The 24,165-nt window shown below is 39.5% G+C and overlaps 1 protein-coding gene across 6 annotated transcripts in view; it reads left to right on the top strand.

The window, feature by feature from the left end:
- PHF20 (PHD finger protein 20) overlaps window positions 1-24,165 on the top strand; it is a 96,431-nt gene that overhangs the window by 5,294 nt on the left and 66,972 nt on the right. For 2 of the 6 annotated variants that reach the window (XM_035343983.1, XM_035343982.1), the window contains exons 2-10: window positions 1,778-1,824; window positions 3,231-3,278; window positions 6,064-6,118; window positions 12,564-12,678; window positions 17,509-17,680; window positions 17,860-17,944; window positions 18,476-18,555; window positions 22,288-22,675; window positions 23,062-23,169. In XM_035343983.1, coding sequence (XP_035199874.1) covers window positions 12,596-12,678; window positions 17,509-17,680; window positions 17,860-17,944; window positions 18,476-18,555; window positions 22,288-22,675; window positions 23,062-23,169 — 916 coding nt within the window. In that variant the 5' untranslated portion in view covers window positions 1,778-1,824; window positions 3,231-3,278; window positions 6,064-6,118; window positions 12,564-12,595. Of the gene's footprint in view, window positions 1-1,777; window positions 1,825-3,230; window positions 3,292-6,061; window positions 6,119-7,722; window positions 7,851-12,563; window positions 12,679-17,508; window positions 17,681-17,859; window positions 17,945-18,475; window positions 18,556-22,287; window positions 22,676-23,061; window positions 23,170-24,165 lie in introns of all 6 variants that reach the window. The other 4 variants (XM_035343981.1, XM_035343977.1, XM_035343979.1 and 1 more) reach the window with 4 other exon arrangements.

The following is a 24,165-nucleotide window of genomic DNA, read 5'->3' on the forward strand; positions in this document are numbered from 1 at the left end:
GGGGTAGCGGCGGGGCCGGGTCCCGGCGGGGGCTGCGGCGGGAGGTGCGCACCCGGGGAGGGGCCGTCGGCGAAGCCCGGCCCCGGCGGCGTCAGGAAGCGGCGCGGGGCCGCTCCCGGCCGGCCCCGGCGGGGCTCTGCGGGGGGCGTCCGCGGCTGCTCCACGCCCGGCCCCGGGGACGAAGCGGGGTGAAGCCTCGTGTGGGGCCGGCGCTCGTAGGCGGTACCGGCCGCCGGGGGCTTCGGAGCGCGTCTGCACTCTGCTGCTACTCGTCTCCCTAAAACGTCTTGAGGGAAGTGAGATAAATATTGATCCCTGCTCGAAGCTGAAAGCCACTTCACGTCGTATGCGTTTGTTACATAGAATTGGGAGGCACCATATTTTTTCCCGACAGACCTAGGTTCTAAACGGCTTATTGCCTCCAGAGCGGGTTACCGTACTGGTTGGCTCAGAGCGCACGTACAAGCCGTAGTAGCATTTGGCTGATCAAGGAGGCTCTCAGTGCAGTTTTGGGGAATGGTTACGTCTCTACTGCTTGTTAAATACCCTGCTAGTATTGCGAACGTTTCTGTGATTCCATGCTATTGCTTCTAGCATAAGCACTTGAATATAGGCAAGGAGGGATATTTGGCTGTACAGGAGTCCAAACTGGATGAAGTAAAGTTATTCTTGCAGTGTACAGAATTTGGTATTGTAAGCTATATTCAAATGAAATGTAACTTGTTAAAAACAATGCTAATAACTTGAAGTAATCTTATGTAGGTTTCTGTGCAGAAGCTTGTAACTGAGCATCTGTACAAGAGAAATGCTTTTGACGTGGACTTGTTTAATTGTCTACTATGAGCAAGGACCAGTTTCCAAAAAAGCTCAGTGAGAAGACTTGTAGCAAAGATGATTTGCAGTATAATTCTTTATTTTTTTGTGTGTGACTTTCAGTAGTTCAGGAATTGAAGGTGGTTTAGATAAATACTGATTGTTTGACATAAGCCAGATTGTGGTTCAGTGTACATTCTACTGATAACTTTGTTGGTGTGTCCTGAATGGAAATAATATTTTACTTGAGCAGTCTGAGAGTAAAATCTGCTTCCCTGTAATCCAGAGTAACTAATTAAGGTCAAGTTGGGAATGAGGCTAGAATAGTAGTTGCTCATAATAGTGCTGCCTTGATTGAAATGTAAAAAGCATGTAATTAATTCTTAACTTTAATTGGATAAGTTCTCTGAAGGTCTTTTTCTTGCTTTTATAGTTCCTGGCTAACCTAAGCCATGATATTGACCTAAATTCTCCCTCTGGACCAGGGAAGAAGGGTGCAATCCCTAATTTAATTGTAGGGGATGTTAAATTCTCTGTCACTGCATCTTTTTTTTATATCTGCGTTGCTGGCATCTCAGTATTGTCTGTGGCTGTAATTTGTCAAACCTTGACAGAAGCTGACACTGTTGCTGCACTGCTGCCACTTGTCTTCTCTTGCTGCCCATATGGCACTGTCCTGTGCAGATGTGAGCTGAGCTAAAGAATGTGCATGGGGGGAGGATTTACTGTTGAGCCCTCTAAGTGCTTGCCTCAATATTGAAACTGCATTCTTGATGGTTGCTGAATTGTGTAGATGTAGAAGGTTTTGTTGTTCTTTTTTCTTTTTAAGAATAATTGCAGATACCTTGCACGTAGTGGCACATCACATTGAGAAGTATTGTGAAGTGTTTGTAATGTGTCCATTTTTTTTTTATTATTATTATTATTTATTCCTTAACATTTTTTCTCCCTTGCTTGCTTACAGGTTTTTCTTGACTTCTGGTACCTCCTGTAGGAAAAGACTGTTTTCAGGTAAGAAATAGTGACTTACACCTTTCAGTTTGTCTTTACTGTCAAAATGACAGTAGCTGTATCTCTTATGTTGTTTAGAAAACTGTTGGGTCTGGTGCATTTTAAGGCTGTGTTCTTATGAAAGATTTTTTTTTGTGGGTGCAAGCACCATGTTTAAGTGATCTTGTACGTGCAGGTGCATAGCATGTGCCGTGCTGACTGATGTGTGTGGCAGAAAATAATGCAGGTTAGAATGTAGTATTTACAGCTTTTTGAGACTAATTGCTAATTTCTTGACATGCCTTTGTGTGGTTTCACTGGGTTTGAGAACTTTCAGCAAGCCTTGTTTGGATTTAGCCAGCTGCAATCTGCCTAGTCTTTCCTTGAACTCTGTTTCAGATAGGTTTCTGAAATGGGTTAGAAAGAAATGTACCTGTCAGTCTGTATCTCTAGGTACCATGTTTTAAGGGTGATGGTGGGGGGAAGCTACTGCTTAGTGGGTTGGTTTTCGTTTTGTTTTTGTATGAAGTTGGCATGGAAGAGCCTTTCTAGTCTTGTCGTTGAGGTTAATGTACTAGTTTAAAAACAGGTTTATTCTTCTGCTATTTATACTCAGCACTTCTCTACCAAAGAAATGGAGAATATCCTCTAGTTCTGCATAATGTTTTAGTGAAGGCACTGCCTGGAATGTCTCATGTTCCAGCTTTAAAAATGAATGACACAAATGGCAGTGCCCTTGACGGGGCCTGAGTTAGGGTTTTCTTTAGTTTTAAATCTGAAACCTAAAAGGTTTCAGTAATGTAGCAGAGCTTGCAAGAGGTGTCAGACTTGAGTTGCTGCTTGACTCTACTGGAAGTTGCTAATGGCTTCTGCAATACAGAATTCCCTGTATTTATATAAGTCTTCTACCTAGGTTACAGCTCCATCTTCTCACTATTGCTGTTATTGGTATTGTGAAAAGATGCACTGACTTTTTTCTTTTTCCCCCTGATGCCCTTTCATCTCTGAACTGGGGGATAAGTCTACAAGCAGCCTTGAAGAGCACCTCTTTCCTTTCTTCTTGTAATAAAACTGTGAAGTTGCATCTTCCTTACAGTGTGACACATACACAGATACGTGTCCGTAATGTATTATTGTGAATGAAAATGTAGTTTGCTTCATCAGATCTCGAGGCAGTGTAACTTGTAGTTTTACTTTCATTGACTGTCATGAAAATATCCTGTCCTTTAACAGGGAGGGTAGGTTTGGTCCTGCCTGGTCAGGAAGCAAACTACTTGAAAATAATGAAACCGAGACTGCCATGTCTAATACTGGCTTGTTGTAAAAGTGGCCTAAAGGATTTTCAGTGGTTGGTGTTGCAGGTGGTGTAGATTCTATGGAAAAAGTTTTTTTGTTTTTTTTTTTTTTTTAATATGAATTCTTTTTAGGTTGACTTCTTCAAAGAATCAGAAGTCCAGGTCCAGTTGCTGCTGCAGGTACTGATACCAGGTCATTTCTGTGTTTTTCTTTTGACTCCATCCACTTTCAGTTGTTGCCTCTTACTCTGATAGCTACAATATATGTTGATGCTCATTGATAAGAAAAACCTTAGGTTCAACAGCACCCTGTAAATACATAGGATACCACTGGAACATCCAGAGTGACCTCAAATCCAGGGGCTGGACATCAGGTCACAAACAAGGAGTTGGTCAATTTACTACCTTAAGTTGTAAGTACTACCTTAAGTATTTTCTCTCTTAAATGTGGATTCTTCTTGAATACCAAGATACTGCTTTTAGAAGTGATGTAGATGGTAATACTTCAGTGCCACCTTAGCAGTTAAAAGTTGGCAACTGTTTTTCTAACAGTATGAAATAGCATTGGATTCAGTACTGTAAGTCTTGTAACCAAGCAGAAAATACGTAGGCAAAGTGAAGTCATGTCCTTTAGCCCTGCTGTTATTTTTTTAAAGGTATATTCTTTTTAAGAAGAAATCTGCTGTCTTTGCACAATAATGAGTTTGTCACAGGAGTTTTTGAGCCCAAGTGTTGTTCCTCTCCTCATCTGCATTGCAAGGCCGCTCTCCAAACAGTTGGTACCTTTTCCAGGGATCTGAAGGATGCACAGGGAACTTTCTGTGTTGTGGTTGTTTTTCTATTGCTTTTGAGGGAGTAAGGAATGGGAATGAGAAATGGTCCACTTTTTTCATACTCCTTTCTTGATTGACAAAGGCTCTGTAAGCCCATAGGTAGCCATTAGGCAGGGCAGACATACTTTCTTGGGGATGGTTATATACTCAGTGCATTCAGCATCATGAAGTAGTGTTATGTAACCTCAGGTAGATAAACAGGAGAAATTGTGTTGAGGTGCCCTATCTGCAGACTAAATTAGAACAATTCAGGTTGTTGTAGCTTGTTTCTACCAATTTCTTGCTTTTTGGGAAAGCTTTGCATGTATTGACTTGGCAAAGATTTGTGAATGAAGAAAATGTTCTTCGAGAATCTCTGTTTACTTTGCACATGACCAAAATGCACATCCCTATGCCATGTGGTGGATGTAGTTTATTCAACAGAGTATGTCTCTGTTAAAAGAAGAGGACTGCATTTGGTCGTCTTGGCTTGGGTTTGTTTACTTAGCTCTGCGCTCATGGCATGCTCATTGCAGCATGGATTGATGTGATGAACTTTGTGGTGATTTAGAGAATTTTTTCATAAGAAATGATTTAGCTTGCTTGAGCAGTCTGCTGGTCTTTTAGTTGTTAAACATTGGAACTCTCGAGTTCTTGCTGTTGGATAGATTAATTTACACCTTAAAATATCCTTCACACTGAACTTAATCTTTCTTAACTAAGATCTAAAATCAGAGAGATTTTAACAATCTTAAGTTGCTAGATTTATTCAGTAAGAGAATTGTTTCACATCAGTCTTTTATTTTTCCGTTGATTTTTTAGGCTGCTTTTTTGAAGTAGTAGTCAGAATTTCTTCTAAATAAGGTTTTTCGTGTGTGTGTATATATCTGTATATATAAAGATACCTGAAATATTAAGAAAACATAAGTTTTATGGTATATCTGAAAAGACATGCTCATTATAGTATGTTATTTGAACTAGTTAAAGGCTTTTATTGCAGATAAGATTTTGATTGTTTTTCAAATGACCCGTACTAAAAGATCATTTGTTAGAAAATTCTAAAAAAACAAAGTTTTGCAGCAGAAATCCACCAGTATGAGTACAAATTGTATTGCATCAGAAGTAATGACTTTTATGAATCCCAGTTTACTGTAATTATTTGGCAAAAGAATTTTTATGTGCTTCCAAATTGAGACTGCTCAGGCATGTTGACCCTTTGACTTAGATCTGGCAGTCTTGGTTTTGTTTATGGGCTGTTTCTCGTATTTGGACATCTCAGAATTGAAGCTTTTTTTTAAGCTTCCATCCTCAGAGTTAAAGAAAGTTGGGGCAATAAGAGTATAATTGGTACAGTGACATTTCTGGGCTTCTCTCAGTAGTAGTTCTCATTGAACTCGTGGGAAGAAAAGGAGGTGTTAGATTTGGGGTGGAGTAGTTGCACTCTAGTCTCTTTGAATGTTTCAGATACACTTGCTTTAAAATCTTACCTGCCAAATAGTGATTAGCTGGAAAAGTGGCACTTAAAAATTTTCATAAATAAGATAAAAGAAAGAAAACCACCAGTAGGAACTTCTTTTGTGCTTAGCAGTCTTCTGGAAGAGATGGTGAGCACAGACTATCATCTCTGCTGGATATTTAGCCTGATGTTTTGTGTAGGGCTATACATTCTCAATGTGCGTGATAAAACTGAAGGTATCCTGTGATTTTCTCTAAGTTCAGTTTTGACTACGTGGTAGATGTAAATTGTTAATAATCTATTCAAACATATGTAGCTTGAATGTTGAGTTAGTTGCACATACAGTTTTATATGCTGTCTACTCGCTTACTTTATGGAGTTACTCTGAAATACCTGGTGCAGAAAGAAGCAATAACAGTCAAGTTACTGGTGGCTTCTGTTTCATGAAGGATAAATGATGGAGAAATTTGATCAGGATACTTTGGGGGAGAGGGGAGTGGACTGTCTTTAAGGACCTTGCAGTTCATCTATAATTTGGATCACAGCAGCCTGGTGTCCCTCTGTGTTGTAGTATTTTCAGATCAAATTGATATTTCAGAGGTGATACTGTATGATTCTTTGTAGAGGAAGTATTTTTTTGAACTCTGAAGTAATTTTTGTCTTAGAACTCATGAGTATTTTTCTTCATTTTCTAGAGTTGTACAACAGTGTTTGGAATGTTCGTGGCCAAATAAGCAACGTGTTTCTTCTTGGTGAGTATAAGTATGGACCTTCAGTTTTCTTAAACGTAGCTTTTCTTTCTTAACCTTTTACCGTTTTTCTTTTTAAAACTCACGTTTTTCTTAATTCTTGCAAAGGCACTGTTGATCATATTCCTATAAATCTAACTCTGGTATTCTTAAAGCAGGCATTGCAGTCTTTCAGATGAAGGGAAAAACAGCAGTTTGGTTAAAGTAGTTCTTCTTAAATGTAGTTTGTTTTATTTAGGAAAAATTGCTTTATTTCATGTGGCTTAAACCCTTTTCCAAAATCTTTTTGCTTGTTCTGTATGTGTTTTTTTTTTTTATCATTAGTGTGTTACAAGAACAAAAATAAAAAAAGAAACCAGAATAGCTAAGCGGGAGATAAAATGACAAAAGCGCTCTTTTCAGTATTGAGTGCTTATTTCTTTAATTGCACTTGGTAATCGAAATAGATTTCATTACAGAAAAAATGTTTTCCTTTTTTTTTTTTTTGAGTTGCCTATGTTCATAATATCTGCTTCCATGTTGGTCTCATCACCAATTTGAATCAATACCGTAGTTGTATGTGATACTGTTGATAGGATGAAAATGACATTCTTGCTGTCTTAGGGAGAACATGAGGATCTTGACCCAGGAAGGGTAGTTTTTTTGCTAACACCTCTTCACTGTTGTCACTGAGTACTTCGAGTAAATTTTGACTTCTCCATGTAGAGGAGGGCAAATGTAGGCTTTCTCCTGGTGTCAGTTTGGTAGTCTACAATTGTAAACTAGAAGTATGTCTGAAATAAAATACTAAGTTCTGTGCTTTGAGTGAATGTTTTCAGTGTTAAGGAGTTAGCTATACAGTGTTACTCTTACAGAAGTTGCAAGTATCAGTTCAGGATCCAGTTTAGGCGTTGCAGTTTATTTCCTGTGTAGCTGATTGAGTCTGGCAAACTTCTAAAGCAAGAAGTAAGTATTGGTTAAGATGTAGCTGAGAATCCTGCAAGGTGTACCTAAGTACAACTACATGTAGTCCAGTGTGGTGTTTGGAGTGTCTTTGAGATAGAAAAACTGAGATGTTACAGTGTTCTTGGGAATTTGTTGTGGTGTCTAATAGTCTTCATGTTTAATTCAGATTTTTTTCCTGTTTTTGCTCCTATTGCATTAAAAGAAAAGAAACTAAAAAATAACTTGATTTAATATCTGCAGCATTGTGTTTGAAAAAAACAGTGATGAGCATATCTCCTGTAACTTATGGTTTAGTCCTGAAATTGTCTCATCTTGCTATGAAATGGTGTGTGCAAAGTATGAAGCAGGACCAGAGGATTCCTTAGATTAATAGCTGGTACAGGAACTGTTTTCTAAGTGTAGGGTAAAATACAGTGAGGCATACTTCACAGTAGCACTGAAGCTCTAGGCAAAACTTGTTAGGCATGGCACAGGCAAAAAGAAGTCTGTTGTAATCAGCCTCCCCAGTCAGTGCCAGAATAGTTCTCAAAAGTGGTGGTTAAACGTTTGTGAGATTCTTATACTTAGTCTTCAGAAGATGCCGTTAGAATTGTATAATGTAAACGGTGTCTGTAAGTACTGTTTTGCAGTCTGATACAGCCATTACCTTTTCTCATCTGCAGGTTTGTGGTTTCAGCACAGCATGGCTGTGGTCATCCACTTGCAAGGTCTTCGATTGTGGTGGGGACCATGGACTTCTCTGGATTGACCATTCCTGATGGGGGCATGCATATTGTAGGGGGTGAACTGGGTGAGGCTTTCATTGTTTTACCACTGATGGAAGATGCAAGGGCTGGTATTATGTATGCAGATGGTATAAATAAGAGGTCAAAAGTAATTATTGCTGAGCAGTAAAAACCTTATATGCAAAATGTGATTGGACTTGGTCCTTGGCAGTTTCAGAATGTGCATTTAGATATGCTAGCAGTATTATTGTGCTGTCTAGTGCTGGAGTGAATGTCAGAGTCAGCTTATGCTTTGTGGAATCCACTCTTATCCTGTCTTAGCATAGAAACTGCTTATAGTGCTATATATAAAGGAAGCAAAATACGCTTGGGTTTTCTGTTGCTTGTATAGGACCTATATTTCAAATCTTGGGGCTAGGTTTAGAAGTCCAGCTTTGAGTTATGCTTGTAATGCATCTCCAGAGAACATAGAACAACCTCTTCCTGGTTTGTTTCACTCCCCAGTTTCTCAACTGCTATTTGTTAAACTAATACCTTCCTTACCTACCCTTCGTTCTCTTTTCTCTAGTCCTATGGAACCAACAGTAATGTAGAATGCCTATTGGAATTGGATAGCAAGCTTAGTACTCCAAATAAAACTTAATACTGTTTTGTACTGAGTGTTTAAGTATTTTTTGTGCAATCTGCCAAAACTAACCACGCTCCTTTATGAAGCCAGAGAACTATGGTTATTCATCGAGTTCCTCATTTTTTTGTGAATTGGGCTCTGCTGGGAGGGTGGAGGGAGATCCCTGGTTGGGCACAAAGTACAAAGACAATGAGGCTGAATTCTGGGAGCGAATTTGCCTTCTAAGCTGCTTACGAAATACTGAAGTAATACTCAGTTTGGAAGTGGAACTGGTTTAAAGGTAGGGTTTTGTTTTGGTGTGATTATAGGGAATGTTTCAGTCATAGTCATGAGTGATTTGGAAGACACTGTTTGCAAAGGTAGCTAAGGTTTTGGAAAAGACTGCAGTGGTTCTGCAGTTCTCAGAAAGAAAATACAAGGCTGGTGTTAGTGAGTGCCCTAACTGCTCAATTACATTTTACATGACAATATGAAAGAATTATTCCATTTCTAGAAGAACCTTCTTGTGTCAAAACTTCCTGATGCACCAGATTTGGGGCTAAGCACTCATGGGAGCTTAAAACTGAAGAGAGTAGGAAATGCTACCAATGAGAGTATGCAGGACCTGTTTGGTGCAGCAGAAGGCTTGTTCTGAAAGACAAAAATCATGATTCCCAAAGGGATCTATTAATTTAAGAGTATTCTTCTCTGCATTGTACATATAAATGTACCTTCCTAATGTAAGTATTTGAATAGTCTTAAATCTAAATCGCTTCACCCTGACTCTTACAGGGAAGGTAAGGCTCTCTTGTGTAAACGCCAGAAGTGTGTGCTTCTAGTCACACAGATTTGGAAATGCTTTCTGTTGAAACTAGCAACTTGTCTAAATTCTAGAGTAACAGTTTCTGAAATACTCCTAATTTTCATAGTGGAATAAGACGTTTTTGAGAAAAACCTTTCAGCTTTGGGGGTAGATCTAGTAACCACCACTTGCTTTTCTTGTGGTCTTGAGCACTTGAGGAAAATGGATTCCCGGAGTTACCAAAGGGAAAGGCCTGCCAAAGTCTTGTTTTAGGTGCCACGTCAATATAAATTTTCTGCTAGAGAGTGTCTGGTGTTGTTTTTAATAATCTGTTCTGGTATAGTTTAAAATTTTTAGGTAGTCATTGCAGGAGTGGACAGAGAACCTAAGATATGAACCATGAAGCAGAGGAAAAACACTGTTCAGTGTTGTCTTTCTGAGCAGTGAGGTACTCCAGAAGGTCAAGGTCATGCTGGTGCAATGTGGAGGGGTTTGGGTTTACCTGTTGGCCCTGTTCACGAAGAGCTATGTGATGGCTCCCACTAAAGGTTTTATCATCTGCTTTCAGTCTTTCTCTAGAACTGTTGAGCTCCTCTACTAACTTATGTTGTGTAATGTTCTGTCAAGTATGTATTTGCTGGAGGAAGCTGTTCCTGAAACGAGCTGCAAGTGCAGAAGACAGCCTGGTTTGTAGGGCATGTAAGCATAGGGACTGCTGGATTGAGTTAAACAGGATCAGAGGGATGTGAGAACCCAAAGGAGCCCAAGTCTCACGATGCAGAAGGAAGGAAGAACATGGGGAAGGGGTGGTGATGTGGGCGTTTTTTTCCTTAATTTTTCTGCTCTTGTTCAACTTCCTGATCAGTTGCCTTGTAGCAGGCTTGTTGTGTTGGTGAGGGGTAGTAAGTGTGTGCTCTAACAAATGATGTTCAGCTGACTAGCTGTGAGGAGGAAAGTTCAGTTTTAGAGGACCTGTAGCCCCTTTAAATAAAATTAAATGACTTCTGCTGTTTTTTTTTTCTGATTTCCCTTTTGTTGTGATGCTCTTCAATTCTTTTTATTTTGATATTTAACTGAAACCTTAAGACCTTCCTTGCCAAAGTTGCTGACGTTTGTGTAGAAGCCCTATTGTACAAGATACTGCTACTGAAGTCAGGAGGCTGGTATGCTCGTCTTGCAGGCAAGCTGGAATGACTGCCTTGCAGCTTTTCTTGAAGAGGGATCACCTGTAAAGCTTCATTAGTGTACTTGTGGCATTTAGGAGTACTTGGTCTTTGCGTGTCCCTATCAGTGAAAGGGAAAAAAGCAAACAAGTTTACTTGGACAAGAGTCAACTTGCAGCCCCAAGTTCTCCTGTGTTACAAGCATTAAGCAACATGTTGGGAGCTACTCTGTTGGGAGGCATCAAATTCTGTAGCTAATGCCAGAAAGTGATATTTCATTGATGTAGATCTGTGGAGGAAGTAGAGGATGTTTGAGGTGTAGGTGGATAAGCTGTTTAAAGAAAAAATAAACTTTCAGTTACTTCTTAGATTTTCAGAATAGCGTTAGTTGTTGGTGGGATTTTTTTTTTATTCTTAGTGTTTTTTCTTCAGAGTGTAAACCCCAGTTTTCTTTAATTTCCTTTCCCCTCCCCTTTTCTAATTAAAAGCTATGGAGCTGGAAGGTAACACCCACACCCCCAAATGTCTAGCCATGTAAGACAGCACTGGTTCTGGTTCCTGGGCTGATTCAGAGCCATGCTGGGTTAGTCAGCTGTTTATCAGATACTCTAGAAAAGTAACTTGCAATGATTCTCAGTTCCTAGGTGGCTAAAATGTCTTGCAGGTAGTGTCAATGAATCACTGCGTAGTGAATTGAGCTTGCTGCCAATAGCAGTTTTTTTTTTTTTTTCCCATACCTTTGCAGGCTGTTTTAATAATAGAGAAGGTAGTTACAAAGCTGTGCTTCAGAGGAAGAGAACAGGTAATCTTTTGCTAGAGCAGTTTCTTTGTAATGTGCTTGTGATGCTTGAGGTGGTGGGGGTGCCTGTATGGCCCTCCCGTGCCAAATGGCCTGGTATAGCAAGTATGTCAGTGGAATAGCTTTTCTCTGCGATAGAAGCTTTATGACTTCCTTACAGATTTTTGGTTTCCAAACCGCATTTGAACTTTGAGTAGTTCTTCATAAAATAATGTTAATATTTTTATAGATGCAGCTCAGCAGATGTCATTGCTGTTGATCTGTTTTGTGGTACAAAATGCTACTGCTTACTTCAGTTGCCTGTGCATGTCTACTCATTCTTGGGCATGAGACAGTTGTTGGTTGTTTTTTTAATTTAATTTGCATCCATTTTATATACCTTTATTTGAATCCTCGGGATATAGGAGGAAATTCTTCCCTCTGAGGGCAGTGAGGCCCTGGTCCAGGTTGCCTAGAGGAGCTGTGGATGCCCCATCCCTGGCAGTGCCCAAGGCCAGGCTGGATGGGGCTGGGGTAGTCTGGGCTGGGGGCAGGGGCCCCTGCCCATGGCAAGGACTGGGGCTGGGTGGGCTTTAAGGCTCCTTCCAACCCAAACCATTCTGTGGTATTCTGTAATGTATTCTTACTGTAGTCTATAAAGCATACTCAGATTTTTGGATCTTGGGAGCTTAAAGACTACAGGAATGGATCATAATTTGTATCTTATAATTGTGGGAAGCGACTGCCAAAAATCTGGGACAAGTAGCTCCTGATCAGCTTCATACGAAATGTACCTTTTGGCAAGATTTCTTAAAATGTTTGTCTGTTGGAAGCAAGTGTTAAGAGACTTCCTATTTTCTGGCTAAAATGGTGGAGAAGAGGGAAGAAAACACAAATATGGAAACAGTTTAGGCAGTTTGCTCCAGTTGGTTAAAGTGTCTGTGTAATTCTTTAAACTCCTGCATTTGTAGTGATGAGGTGACATAGCATTCAGAGTGTTTCACTAACATAGTAGATTTTGAAAGATTGTTACTATGTATGATTTTGCCCACTTCCTATTTACTGGATTCCTTGTTTTTATTAAAACCAGGAAGGGGAGGGGGGAATTAATATGAAACTTCTCTCTCAGTCTTGAAACTTCTCTCTCAGTCTTGAATAAACATTGGGTTGCAGAGTTCTTAACTGACTGATGGACAAAGGTTGAGCTTCAATCTTTCCTTGTCTGGTAGCTATCCTTTTGAACACATTTCTTGAATGATTCTGCACACTATAACTTGGGAACTCTTGTTCAAGAGGTAATTGTCCCCACTACTTCCTGTGAACAAGAAATACTAGGGTCCCTTAACATTTAGCTTTTGGGGGTTATGGTGCATAAGTTTATTTTGTATGTGTCTTGATTAGTGATTGATATTTAATTGCATTTTTCAGGGGAATAAAATCAGCAGTGTTGATTTTACAAAATGACAAAACATCCTCCGAATAGAAGAGGGATCAACTTTGAGGTGGGAGCCCAGTTGGAAGCCCGTGACAGATTAAAAAACTGGTATATTTTTAAAAACATTCATATTATATTAACTCTAAGTCTTTAATATATTAAACATTTTATATTGATACCGTATTTAGAGTCCTGGTCGTTTGTTTTTAGGAAAGTAGTTAATTTCTAGCAGTTTTATATACCAGTGCTTAAAATGGGCAATACGTGCTGATCTGTTGTGCTGGCCTTTTAAAACGTCTACTAGTGCTATATGTCTGGGAAATAGAACTACACAGACCTAGCAGGGCTTCAGACTGGTACTCTGGAATTCACATTTTAAATTCTGTGCTATACACAGAGTAGTCATTGTGAAGAGAGAAATCCTGTGAAGTAGAGGGTACCTGAGGTAGTTCCTCAGTATTTTCTTTCCCATCGCTGTTAAGCAGTTGTAGGTTTTACAGTCTGAAGTTGTTATAGCCTGAGGGTGGTGGTCAGCCACCAAATTAATGAACTGGATGGGGAAATGCTATTAAGTTTGGAATGCTATAGAGCTTGTCTTGCAGACTCACGTTGTGAGGAAGAAGACTTAGCAACTGCAGCAGGAGGGGAAAAAAGGCCTAAAAGTTAACTTGGGGTAACTGAGCCAATTCGGGTGAACTTCAAACCTTCTGTTTAGATAATGTTAAATGTAGCTCTTTATTGAAAGAACATGAAGCGTAAATATTATGTTAAATTTTATGTTGCCTTTCCTGTGTGACTGAGAGTTGCATAGGTAAGGCTTCAGTTGGAATCTGCATGTATCTTTTGTATTCTTGAGCTTTGTTTATACAAGAAATAATTGTCAAGCCTACAAAAAAGGTATCTTAGCCTGTCTGTAGTGTAGGCTTACTAGAGGTACAGTTTAGTATAGATCACATTTGAGTAGGACTAAAAATTCTGGTTAGTGACTGCCTATCTGACATGTTGGGAGAACAACAGTGGCTCAACGTATGAGTATCTAGCTGTTACATGGGAAAACTTGGCAGACTGGGATGGAATTCAACAACCACTACTTTCCACATATCCCTTGACTTAAATTTAAATTTAACCAAATTCTGGTTAACATGTTAACCAAACATGTTTATTTTTTAAAAGCTCTTGATTGTAAATGACCTGTCTTGTACACTGTTCTGCAACTTAGTTTTGATTATTATTATATTTTTTTCTTTGCTTGCTGAGTTTTGGAAACCTGGGTCAGAAAGTCCACGTTTCCTTGACTGGTAATCTCCATATATGTCTGTATTAAGGGATTATGAACCAAAACCTGTAAGAACCAAGGGCTTATTTTCTTTTAGCAGTATTAGCAGCAACAGACTGGGGACACCTGTCCAATCTTTTTCGTAGAAGGTATGGATTTGTAGAGGACAGCAGACTATTTTCCTGTGGTACTTTCACCTGCCCCTGCATGAACAGGACCACTCACTGATGTGGCTACAATGCACTTCTTTTATGTGGACATAAAATTTTCTGTTTCCAGATGCTTTCTCTCCTACTTCTAGATCTTCAGAGGTCCAAGCTTTTTGTTTTGTTGCTATCTTGGTACTTAAACATAGGCAGAAGCCTCCCCTTTGAACAGAGGGCTGCCTTTTGATTTCTGTGCTCAATGCCAAACACAATAGTCAATTAGTGGGCCGGTATTGCTTCTCAAATTGCAGTAGTGCTTTGGAAAGTGTTTCATATCAGAGCCTCATTTACCTGCCTTTCATGGCAGCAACTCTTGCCCTGGAATGCTAGTTCAGGACTTCCACGGTGTTTGGATGTGATGCCAGCCTCCCAGTCCTATTGAATAGAAAAAGTTTACACATGCCAGCAGGGGAGTCAGTGTAACAGCTGCTCCGTGCCAGGCTGCAAAGTGAGTGTTGTGTCACTTAGATCGCATATCAAAGGCTGCTTTGGTGTGTCTTAATGATCATAATGTATTGAATGTGTGCTTAAATCCCTGATGTTGGTTGTCTGGGTAACCTTCTAGGCTTGAACTCCAGTGAGTACTTTTGGTGCTTGTCTGATACATCAGAGCTGTTATGAAGGACCTCTGACGATGTCTGCTAACCTTAAGGCACTAAAGGGGAAGAGCTCTGTCCATCAGATGGTGCCTTCATGCACGCACAATGTTCTCTCAGTACACAGTGCTGGGGTTTGGAGGATGGAGTAGTGGGACTGCTCCGGTATTGCAATCCTGAGGCTAGAGGGTCCTAAAGAGGCCAGCTGTGATGACTCAGGTGCACATGCTGTCCCTGCTGAATTGGGTTCTTGACACTTTTTGAACTGGATCATCACTGTTGGTTAGCCCCAGATCTGGTTTCTTAACAGAAAAGGGATGACACTGCTCTGGATGCCTCCTGTAGCGAGCAGTGATACCTCTTGTATTACCATACTTTAATAACACCTCTTTCCAGTTCTTTCATTTGCTGTGCAAATAAAATGGTTATGAAGAAACTTTTGATTCTAGTTGAGGTTTTCAAATATTGAGATCAAGATAACTCTTGCTTGGATAATTGTACTGTCCTGTTACGGTAAAGATTGTTTAATTGTTCATGCAGTCAGAATTTTGTTCCACTACTGCAAGGATGGAAGCTCGTAGCTGTTGTCCTCCTAGATGTTTCTGTTCTTAGTGTTGTCTTGACTACAGTAAGCTCATTCCTTCCTAGCTCCAAGAAAAAAAGGGGTGTTACAGCACTTGCAATTAAGTATATAGGAAAGGAAAGGGATACAAATTATTCCAATACTGAGAGAGGGGAAGTACTTCAGTCAGCGATGTGATTTTGAATTTCCAAATATTCCTACAAAGAAAAGGGAGGGGTTTACGCTTGTCTGTACAAGAAACTTATTTTCATGTTGTTTGCTATGCTCTGACAGTTGTAGTCTGAAGTTGCCAGTCACTGCAAATTCCTGTCTGATGAGTTACGCTGTTTTGAGATTTTGATTGTTGCTTCTTATCAAAACTTAATCCCATAGTTTGTGCTTCTTGGAGGTTTTCCCTTACTTGCTGTTTAGCTAGCTCATGAGGCATAAGGCCTTGAAAAATACAAACTCACGGTTCCTTTTGAATTGAGCTGGAAGGCCATTTGTTTGTTGTAATCTCCTGATAAATCGTAGGAAGTTGTCTGATTGCAGCTTGTTTGTCACAGGTTGTTGGGTAAATACTCAAATCAGTCTCTGCGTTCAGTTTTGGGCCCCTCGCTACAAGAAGGACATGGAGGTGCTCGAGTGAGCCCAGAGGAGGGCAACAAGGCTGGTGGGGGGTCTGGAGAACAAGTCCTACGAGGAGCGGCTGAGGGAGCTGGGGTTGTTTAGTTAGGAGAAGAGGAGGCTCAGGGGCAACCTTATTGCTCTCTACAGGTACCTGTAAGGAGGCTGTAGCGAGGTGGGGGTTGGTCTATTCTCCCACGTGCCTGGTGGCAGGACAAAGGGGAATGGGCTAAAGTTGCGCCAGGGGAGGTTTAGGTTGGATATTAGGAAAAACTTCTTTACTGAACGGGTTGTTAGGCATTGGAATGGGCTGCCCAGGGAAGTGGTGGAGTCACCATCCCTGGAGGTCTTTAAAAGACGTTTAGATGTAGAGCTTAGGGATATGGTTTAGTGGAGGACTTGTTAGTGTTAGGTCATAGGTTGGCCTCAGTGATCTTGGAGATCTCTTCCAACCTAAATGATTCTGTGATTTTGTAAATGTGACATCTCTCGGCCATCACCCAAAAAAGGAAGTTACTTCCTAGGAAGGAAGGAGTAAAGATATCCCTGCCATAAGTATCTCCTATCCAAATTTCTTTCTCCTCCGTAGCCTTTGCTGCATGTGTTCTGTAACATACAGGAAATGAACTAATGGCAAAGCTTGAGGTGAGGTATGTGGTGTTATTCAGGGCCTTAGGTTGTGGCTGTCATGCAAGTCTCTGGTGCAGCCCTTGTTCTGTCTTCTGAAGTGTGATCTGTAAGTGTGATTTATTAGGTAAAGAATACTTTGTTGTTATTGTTGTTTTTTCCTTTAGGCCTTTGTTCCAGAATTCAGTGGGGTCTTGTTTTCAGTTATCTGGAAGAAAAAACACTGACAAGTTAAGGTTTTCTCCTGGTGCTATTACTGCAGAGGGAAAATTTCAAATTTGGGATGTTATCTTCGGTTGGGATAGTGAAACGTGCTGTGATTCTGAAATATATACTTAAGTTGCAAATTACCAATGCAATTAAAGAAATGCATAGATTGAGGTCTTCCTGATTAGGAATCACTGTGTGTGCTCTCTTGCTGGTTCCTGTGTTTTCAGTATACCAAGAGCTTTGAAGATGGAATTTAACTTTAATTTTAACTTTAAATTGGGTTTACTGTCTACATTAGACTTCTACAGTTAATCTGAAGAGGCAATTTATGACACATGTTGATGGATATCTCTGGGAGAAGTTACTGTATTGACCTTCAGATGTTGTTAAGAGGGAGCTGAATCTATCAATTTTGTGTACACGTAAAATTTCTAGGTATGGGGAAAGCTCTTTTGACTTACTGATCTGTAGCTAGGTTTTTTCATCCCAGACTAGAAACTCCTCAGTTGTCTTCTCTTCCTGTAACCAGTGCTTGCTTTGATGTTGTTCATTTCTGGGACTCATTCTGTACTGAGCTCCAAGTCATCTGTAGCATCTTTACTGATTATACAAGTAGTAAGTCAAATAATACTGAGGTTGTAGAATCTCTGAGATTGTTAGGTACAGTGACATGGATGCCCACCACACCTGATCAAGCAGTCTTAATCTATTTTGCTTTTGATCATGCAGAAAGCAATCTGCGTGTAATGTTTACACTGTAGTTAGAGTGTAGAGTAGTTAGAGATGGGACATCTTCGTTCTTAACTGAAATATTTTAATCTCTGTTCTGCCCAGGTATCCAGCTCATATTGAAGAAATTGATTATGAAGAAGGAAAAGTGCTTATCCATTTCAAACGCTGGAACCATAGATATGATGAATGGTTTTGTTGGGACAGTCCTTATTTGCGTCCCTTAGAGAAAATACAGTTAAGAAAAGAAGGATTACACGATGAAGAAGGGTGTGCAGTAAGTAGAAAATAAAGGACATTTGAGAATGTGAAACTGATGTGCTCTTGCTTCATTGTCTGCTGCATGAGCTTTAGGGCTTATTTTAAATACTGGAAAGCTAATCGTTCAGATGTTTGAATAAAGGTGTATATTTCTGTATTTCTAAGATGAAAACACTTTTAAATACTGTCTTGTAGGGTTTTCATATAAATGATCAGGTGTTGGCTTGCTGGTCTGACTGTCGCTTCTATCCAGCCAAAGTTACGTCAGTTAACAAAGATGGTAAGGACTCACTTATGTTTTTGTCATGCTTTTTACTAGTACATTTATAGTTGTGTGCCTTTTTGGTTGAGAGGAGAGAGTACAGAAACAGAAAACAACTGGGACTTTTAAAAAAATAACATATCTTAATCTGTCGTCAACTCTTAATGATGTAGCCTTTTGTCCTTTTTATGAACAAAGAACCTTATGGGTTATCTGGTCAGTAATTGCTTTAAGTATATATTTGGAGAAAGTTTCTTCCTAAATTTATAATCTATTTATGATATATTAATATATATTAATTTATAATTGCAGTAAAACTGATGTCAGAGCTGCAAAAACTCTTTACAAACAGACTTAAAAGCACAGTCATGCTTCTTTTTGAGTATCAGTTAGTATGGACTTGTTCTTGTGCTGTGCTTTCTTTCTGTTGACTGTACCTTGTAATATCAAGGAGAAAAAAGTATATAGCTTCATTATTGAGCTGTTAGTAGATACTCTGTTAAGTAACTTCTGATCTTTAAAACTATATGCTTTGTTTCCAAATTTTAGGTACATACACTGTGAAATTTTATGATGGTGTAGTTCAGACTGTCAAAAACATTCATGTCAAAGCTTTTTCCAAAGATCAGGTAAGTAGTGTGTTCATTCTAACATTCTAAAACGGCTGGTGCAAGTAACTAGGTTTGAACAATGAAGTATAAAATGAATGAAATTTCTCTATTGCTAAAATACAGTGCATTTGAAATGAATCCATTAAACTGAAAAGGGTATGCAAATCTTCATGGCATGTTTTACAAACTCTTGGGCTCATGTTCTCATGAACACGCTTCTTGAGCTAAAGTCAGAGGTGTAAAAAAAATTTGTCTAAAAATCCTTGGGATATTCAGAATTTACATATTAAAACTAGTGGTGGAATACTGGCACACAGTTTGAGATGATTTTTGTGATATGTATACTTTCCCAAGGGATGGGAACTATGAAGTGAAGGGAGGTTATTCATTCCCAGAGTAACTACTTGATTTTCTTGGGACCTTTAAGGAAGTTGAGTAGTCTTTCATTCACAGCTTTCAGAATATTTTTTTTTTTTCCTAACCACATTCTTCTTCTGAGGTTTGGCTGTTCTACCAACCCTTCACCTGCTCTGTTCTGTGGGTTCAACCTTCAGCTAGTGATGGAAAGTATTAGTGGGCTATTCTAAAAATCTTGTCCTACTCATGGTGAGAAGAAAGAAGTTGCTTCTGTTCAGTTTTCATTTGGATACTTTGTAGGAAAGGGTGACAAATTCTGATCCTGTTTAACTTGGTTAAAACTTTTAAGTGCGTGCCTTGGAATAACCTATATTAAAGGAATGGTTTTAAGTTTGTGATCCTGCCACACGTTTCTGTGGTGTGGTTGTAGCCTGTGTTTTTAAATCATGCCCTTCGCTTTTGTTTTTTTGGGACTCTCAAGTTTGAACAAAGAAATTGGATCTCTCCCTCAACACAAGCCCTAAGTACAGATTCCAATAATGAATTATTAATAAGCAGAATTTAAATCTGTCACTGCTGTGAAAGAGGCATGCTGCTGCTTTGGCGACATGAGGGTCTGTTCTCCCAGGCAACAAGCAATAGGATGAAAGGAAATGGCCTTAAGTTGCACCAGGGGAGGTTTAGGTGTTGGGTATTAGGAAAAACATCTTCATTGAAAGGGTTGTGAAGCATTGGAACAGGCTCCCCAGGGATGTCATTGAGTCACCATCCCTGATGGTATTTGAAAGATGTGTAGATGTGGTGCTTAGGGACATGGTTTAGTGGTAGACTTGGCAATGCTAGATTAATGATTTTAGAGGTCTTTTCCAACCTACATAATTCTGTGATTCTGTTCCTTGGTCTGTAGATTTGTATATCTGCCAGACTGGGAAAAAACTATTTCAGACTTGCCACAAAGTGCTCTTTAGGCTTTCAAATGCTAATAATTATTCCTGATTCAGGATTGACTCATACTCACAAGGGAATTACCTTCATGGCCATGAGAAATATTTCTGCCATATTTAACCTTAAATACATGCTGATGAACAATCTGAAGAGAGATTCTTCATAAAAAGGACAAAATATTTTGTCTCTTGTCTCCTGTAGGTGGTTTCTTGTGTTTCCACGTGGCTGTAGATAGGTTTTGCAAGGAATAAGTTTGCTTCTTTTAACCACTGGCTGGGAAGCTTTCTTTTAACTTGAGAGATAAGTTACACTAGAACATTTTATTCTGTCCTTTAGCATAACAAAGCATAAAAGGAAGATTTACTTCTGATTGTGTAAACAGAGCTCTAATAAGTTCCTTAAACAGTTGATCTGCTAGAGAGCTCAGGACTCAGTTGTGAATGTAAGTTCTGTGAGGTGTGGATTCAGATACAGCACTAATGCAGCAGCATGCTGCCAGTGGAATGGAGTGGTCTTGTTCTACAGAGGGAAAGGCCGTAGCTAGGAAGATGCAAGGAACTCATGTCTTAACTGTTTTTAATCAAACAAAAAAAGCCCACCTGTTTTCTGAAGGAAGTAGCATAAACTGGCCGCCTTTTCTATAATGACTATCACTCTCTGCAAGTTATAAGTATTTATGCAAGGACAGACAGCTTTTAAGAATTCATTAAAACTGAGCTAATTCAAGAGACAACCATAAACACAGCAAGCTTAAGAACAGTTTAAGACAGTTTGTATTGTGGTACCTCATTTTATCCACATCAGATGGTTCTGTGAGTAACACAACTAATGAAACCTAATGTCTGAGGGTTATTTCTTGAGTGTGAGGTGTGGTATGTTTTTTGGTTTTGGATTTTTGTTTTTAAACTGATATGTGAGGTTTCCATTGAAGCTTCTCCCACATCTGTGGTATTCAAGGAAACTATATAAGAAGTTTTTTTTCATACCTGGTTAAAGCAGTGCTCAGGCATCAGTGCCTTTTCTTCGTGAGGTGATGAAAGATTTTTTTCTTTGTCTAGCTGTTCTTCTGAAATGCACAGCAATTTGTTTTCACATTAAAAAAAAAAAAAGCCAAAAACACACAAAAAAGAACCAAACTGTTAATCACCTCTGCCAAGTATGATTGAAATCATCTCATAGAATGTGGAGCAGATGTGCATGTTCACCATTTTATTGCATCAGAATTGTTTCTTAGGACTGTGGTCTGGAAATGGCAATCTTAAAAGGCACCAGTTCATGTAATCCACATACTGATAGGAAGATTGGGGTGGGAAGAGGCAAGCTGTACTGTTGTACAAGGAATTACTGAGACTTAAGTGCATTCTCAGATTTTTTTATAACTCAAATCAGCTGTTCCACTTTCTTTTTCCCAAGTGGTATTCAACCTTTGTAATCTTCTGATCAGCCTTCAAAGTTTTTTCTAGTCTTCTCTTCCTGGCTTTGTTGTGCCTTGCCGTGCTGTGGCTGGAAAGGAGTCTGGTTGCTTGCTAATGCTTCAAGTAGGTAACATGAAGAGGGAAGTTAGTTACTAAAGGCAGTGTTGACATATGATCAGATATACATTATTGATCAGGGCTCAAAATTAGAAGGCTTCTGTTGATCAGAGCAGAAGTGTTTGGGCATAGCCTGTAGCAGGAGCATTGGAAGGAGGTGGGGGGGAAAAAAACAGTATCCCCCCACCATGTGGTGTTGGGATGAAACCCAATTGCAGCATGCAAAGGACGTTCAATAACAGTGAACTGTTGATACAGGGGTATTCTTCCTGGGTCTGTGCTGCTGTATCACAGTCACGGAAAAATGAAGAGTACAAATGAATGAATTAAATGTTATCAGTAAAAATTTTTAAAAACAAGCATGTAGAATTTAACAGTATGCAGATGTTGAAGTTGGTGATGTCAGTTGCTTTTTAGATGACTCTACCTAGCACGTTTCAGTAGCAGTGATGATGGCAACCTAAATACTGGTTTATTTTGAGATACTTTTGTTAAAAGATGATGACAGGTCTTGTATGCGGGTGATTGAGGTGTTTGTCCTTGCCTGTGCTCTTGACTCCCACTCCTCCCTCAGTGTCCTAGGTAAGGTTTAAGTAGCACTGCTCAAGCTGGCGTACAACAATGGAGTTGATTACTGGCCCTAACCTGCATATAAGAACCAAGACACAAAGTCTCTGATTAATTCCTTTGACAATTCAACAGCATATGTTATATTGTCCTGTTAAAGCAGCGTGTCCATGCTGTGTTGGTCTTTGAACAGTTCAAGTACCTTAAAATTTTTAATCTCCGGGTTACAACAGAATGTATGCCTTTATTCTTTGAAAAGTTGGAAAAAGTGCAAGTCTGCTAAATACGAAGGTGGGGGGAGGACTTTCAGGCTGCAGCAATTAATTTTCATATTTCCTCTTTGTTATAGAATATTGTGGGTAATGCTAAGCCTAAAGAAAGAGGTAATGAAATTCCGTCATCTCCTGAAAAGCAGGAGAAATTTAAAGAACAGAGGAAAGCAACAGGTAATGCAAAGAAAGACAAGAATGAAAAGACATTAAAGACTGAGAAAAGGGTTAAGCAATCTGATAAAGAAGGAAAACTGATAGTTATCTCAGAAAAAGGCAAGGTCTCAGAGAAGAATACATCTAAGAATGGAAAAGAAGATAAAGAGAATATATCAGAGAATGATATGGAATATTCAGTAGATACGCAAATTGAGAAGAAGCCAGAGAATGACAATGTAAAGAGTCCCCAGGAAAATGTGAAAGAAACTAAACGAAAACGTGGAAGACCTCCAATAACACCTCCAACAGGTATGTAGTTGAACTTAAATGTATATGCCATGTATCAGAGACCCTTGAAAACTCACTTAAAAAAGAAAAACAATCTCGTTCTTCTGTCCACAACCTAAGTATCTAGAAGTTTTCAATTTTCTTAAAACTTCAGGCTTGGTTTAGGGCAGCTGAGAGCATACTTGTTGCTCACATTTGGAGTTCTAATGGTTTGGTTGGAGATTATGAAGATTACTTGCCTAAATCTATGTTATAAAATATGTTTGTAGTAGGATTAAATGCTTGTATGTAGACTTAAAGCCATGGGAAACTATTTATGTAGGTCTAGTATTTTAAGTTGCTAGACTTGTGAATTTGTTTGTTTCCCAGCTTTCTATCTACTCAACTTTTGTTCTCTCACTATGTAGAGCCAAGTTCTCAGACACTGCAGCCAATAACTTTGGAATTAAGACGTCGGAAAATACCTAAAGGAGGTGAAGTACCTTCAAAGCGTCCTAGGGTTGAAAGAAACTTGCGTGAGTATTTTTTCTGGTTTTGAACTCTCGCAGTATTGGTACATGTAAGCTGAAGCGGAGGAAGAAAAAGTCTGTGGTATTAATCTTTAACTGTGATATCTGAAATAGAAATACAGGTGCTGCATTTCCTCTTAAATTGGCTGTTCGTGTGTAGCATCATCATGCTGAAGTTAGCTCCTAAGTCTTGAAAGTTTGGTTTGGATAGAGAAACCACAAGCTGTCATTCTTGATGAATTTCACAGGTGTAAGGGAGGTAATAGTTATATTGGCTCTAATACTTAAAAGGTTACAGAAGCCCTTCTCTAGCTGGAGAAACTGTTTTCATGGAATCATAGAATTAGAGAATATCTCAAGTTGGAAGGGACCCCCAAGGATCATTGAGTCCTCGTCCTGGTACCACACAGGACCACTAAAAATCAGATGGCATGGCTGAGAGCATTGTCCAAACACTTCCTGAATTCCGGCAGGCCCAGTGGAGCCTGTCCCAGTGCCTACCACCCTTTTGGAGGAGAACCTTTTCCTAACACCCAGCCTGACCCTCCCCTGCCCCAGCTCTGTCCCAGCTCCATGCCGTTCCCTCAGGTCCTGTTGCTGTCCCCAAAGAACAGAGCTCAGCACCTGTGCTCCACACCCTTTGTGAGGAAGCTGCAGGCTGCCATGAGGCCTCCCCTTGGCCTCCTCTTCTCTGGGCTGAACAAAGCAAGGGACCTCAGCCATTCCTCCTGTCTTGCCCTCCAGACCCTTCACCATCTTTGTAGCCTTTGGACACTTCGTTTGAATGTTTTTAGTTACTAGATGAAGAATTTATAGCAAATTGCTTTGCAAAGAGACTTTAATGTTCGATTAAAAATTCACATCATTGCAGTCTGATAGCTTCTACTTTCAATATTGTATATAATGACACTTAAAGAACTTGAATGTGTTGTTGAGAAATAATATTACTATAGAAGATGTAATTTTCTAAACAAAGAGATGAAGATCTGAAGAAGGCTCTCT

This window comes from Oxyura jamaicensis, chromosome 20 (assembly GCF_011077185.1).
Source record: "Oxyura jamaicensis isolate SHBP4307 breed ruddy duck chromosome 20, BPBGC_Ojam_1.0, whole genome shotgun sequence".
Taxonomy (NCBI): Eukaryota; Metazoa; Chordata; class Aves; order Anseriformes; family Anatidae; genus Oxyura; species Oxyura jamaicensis.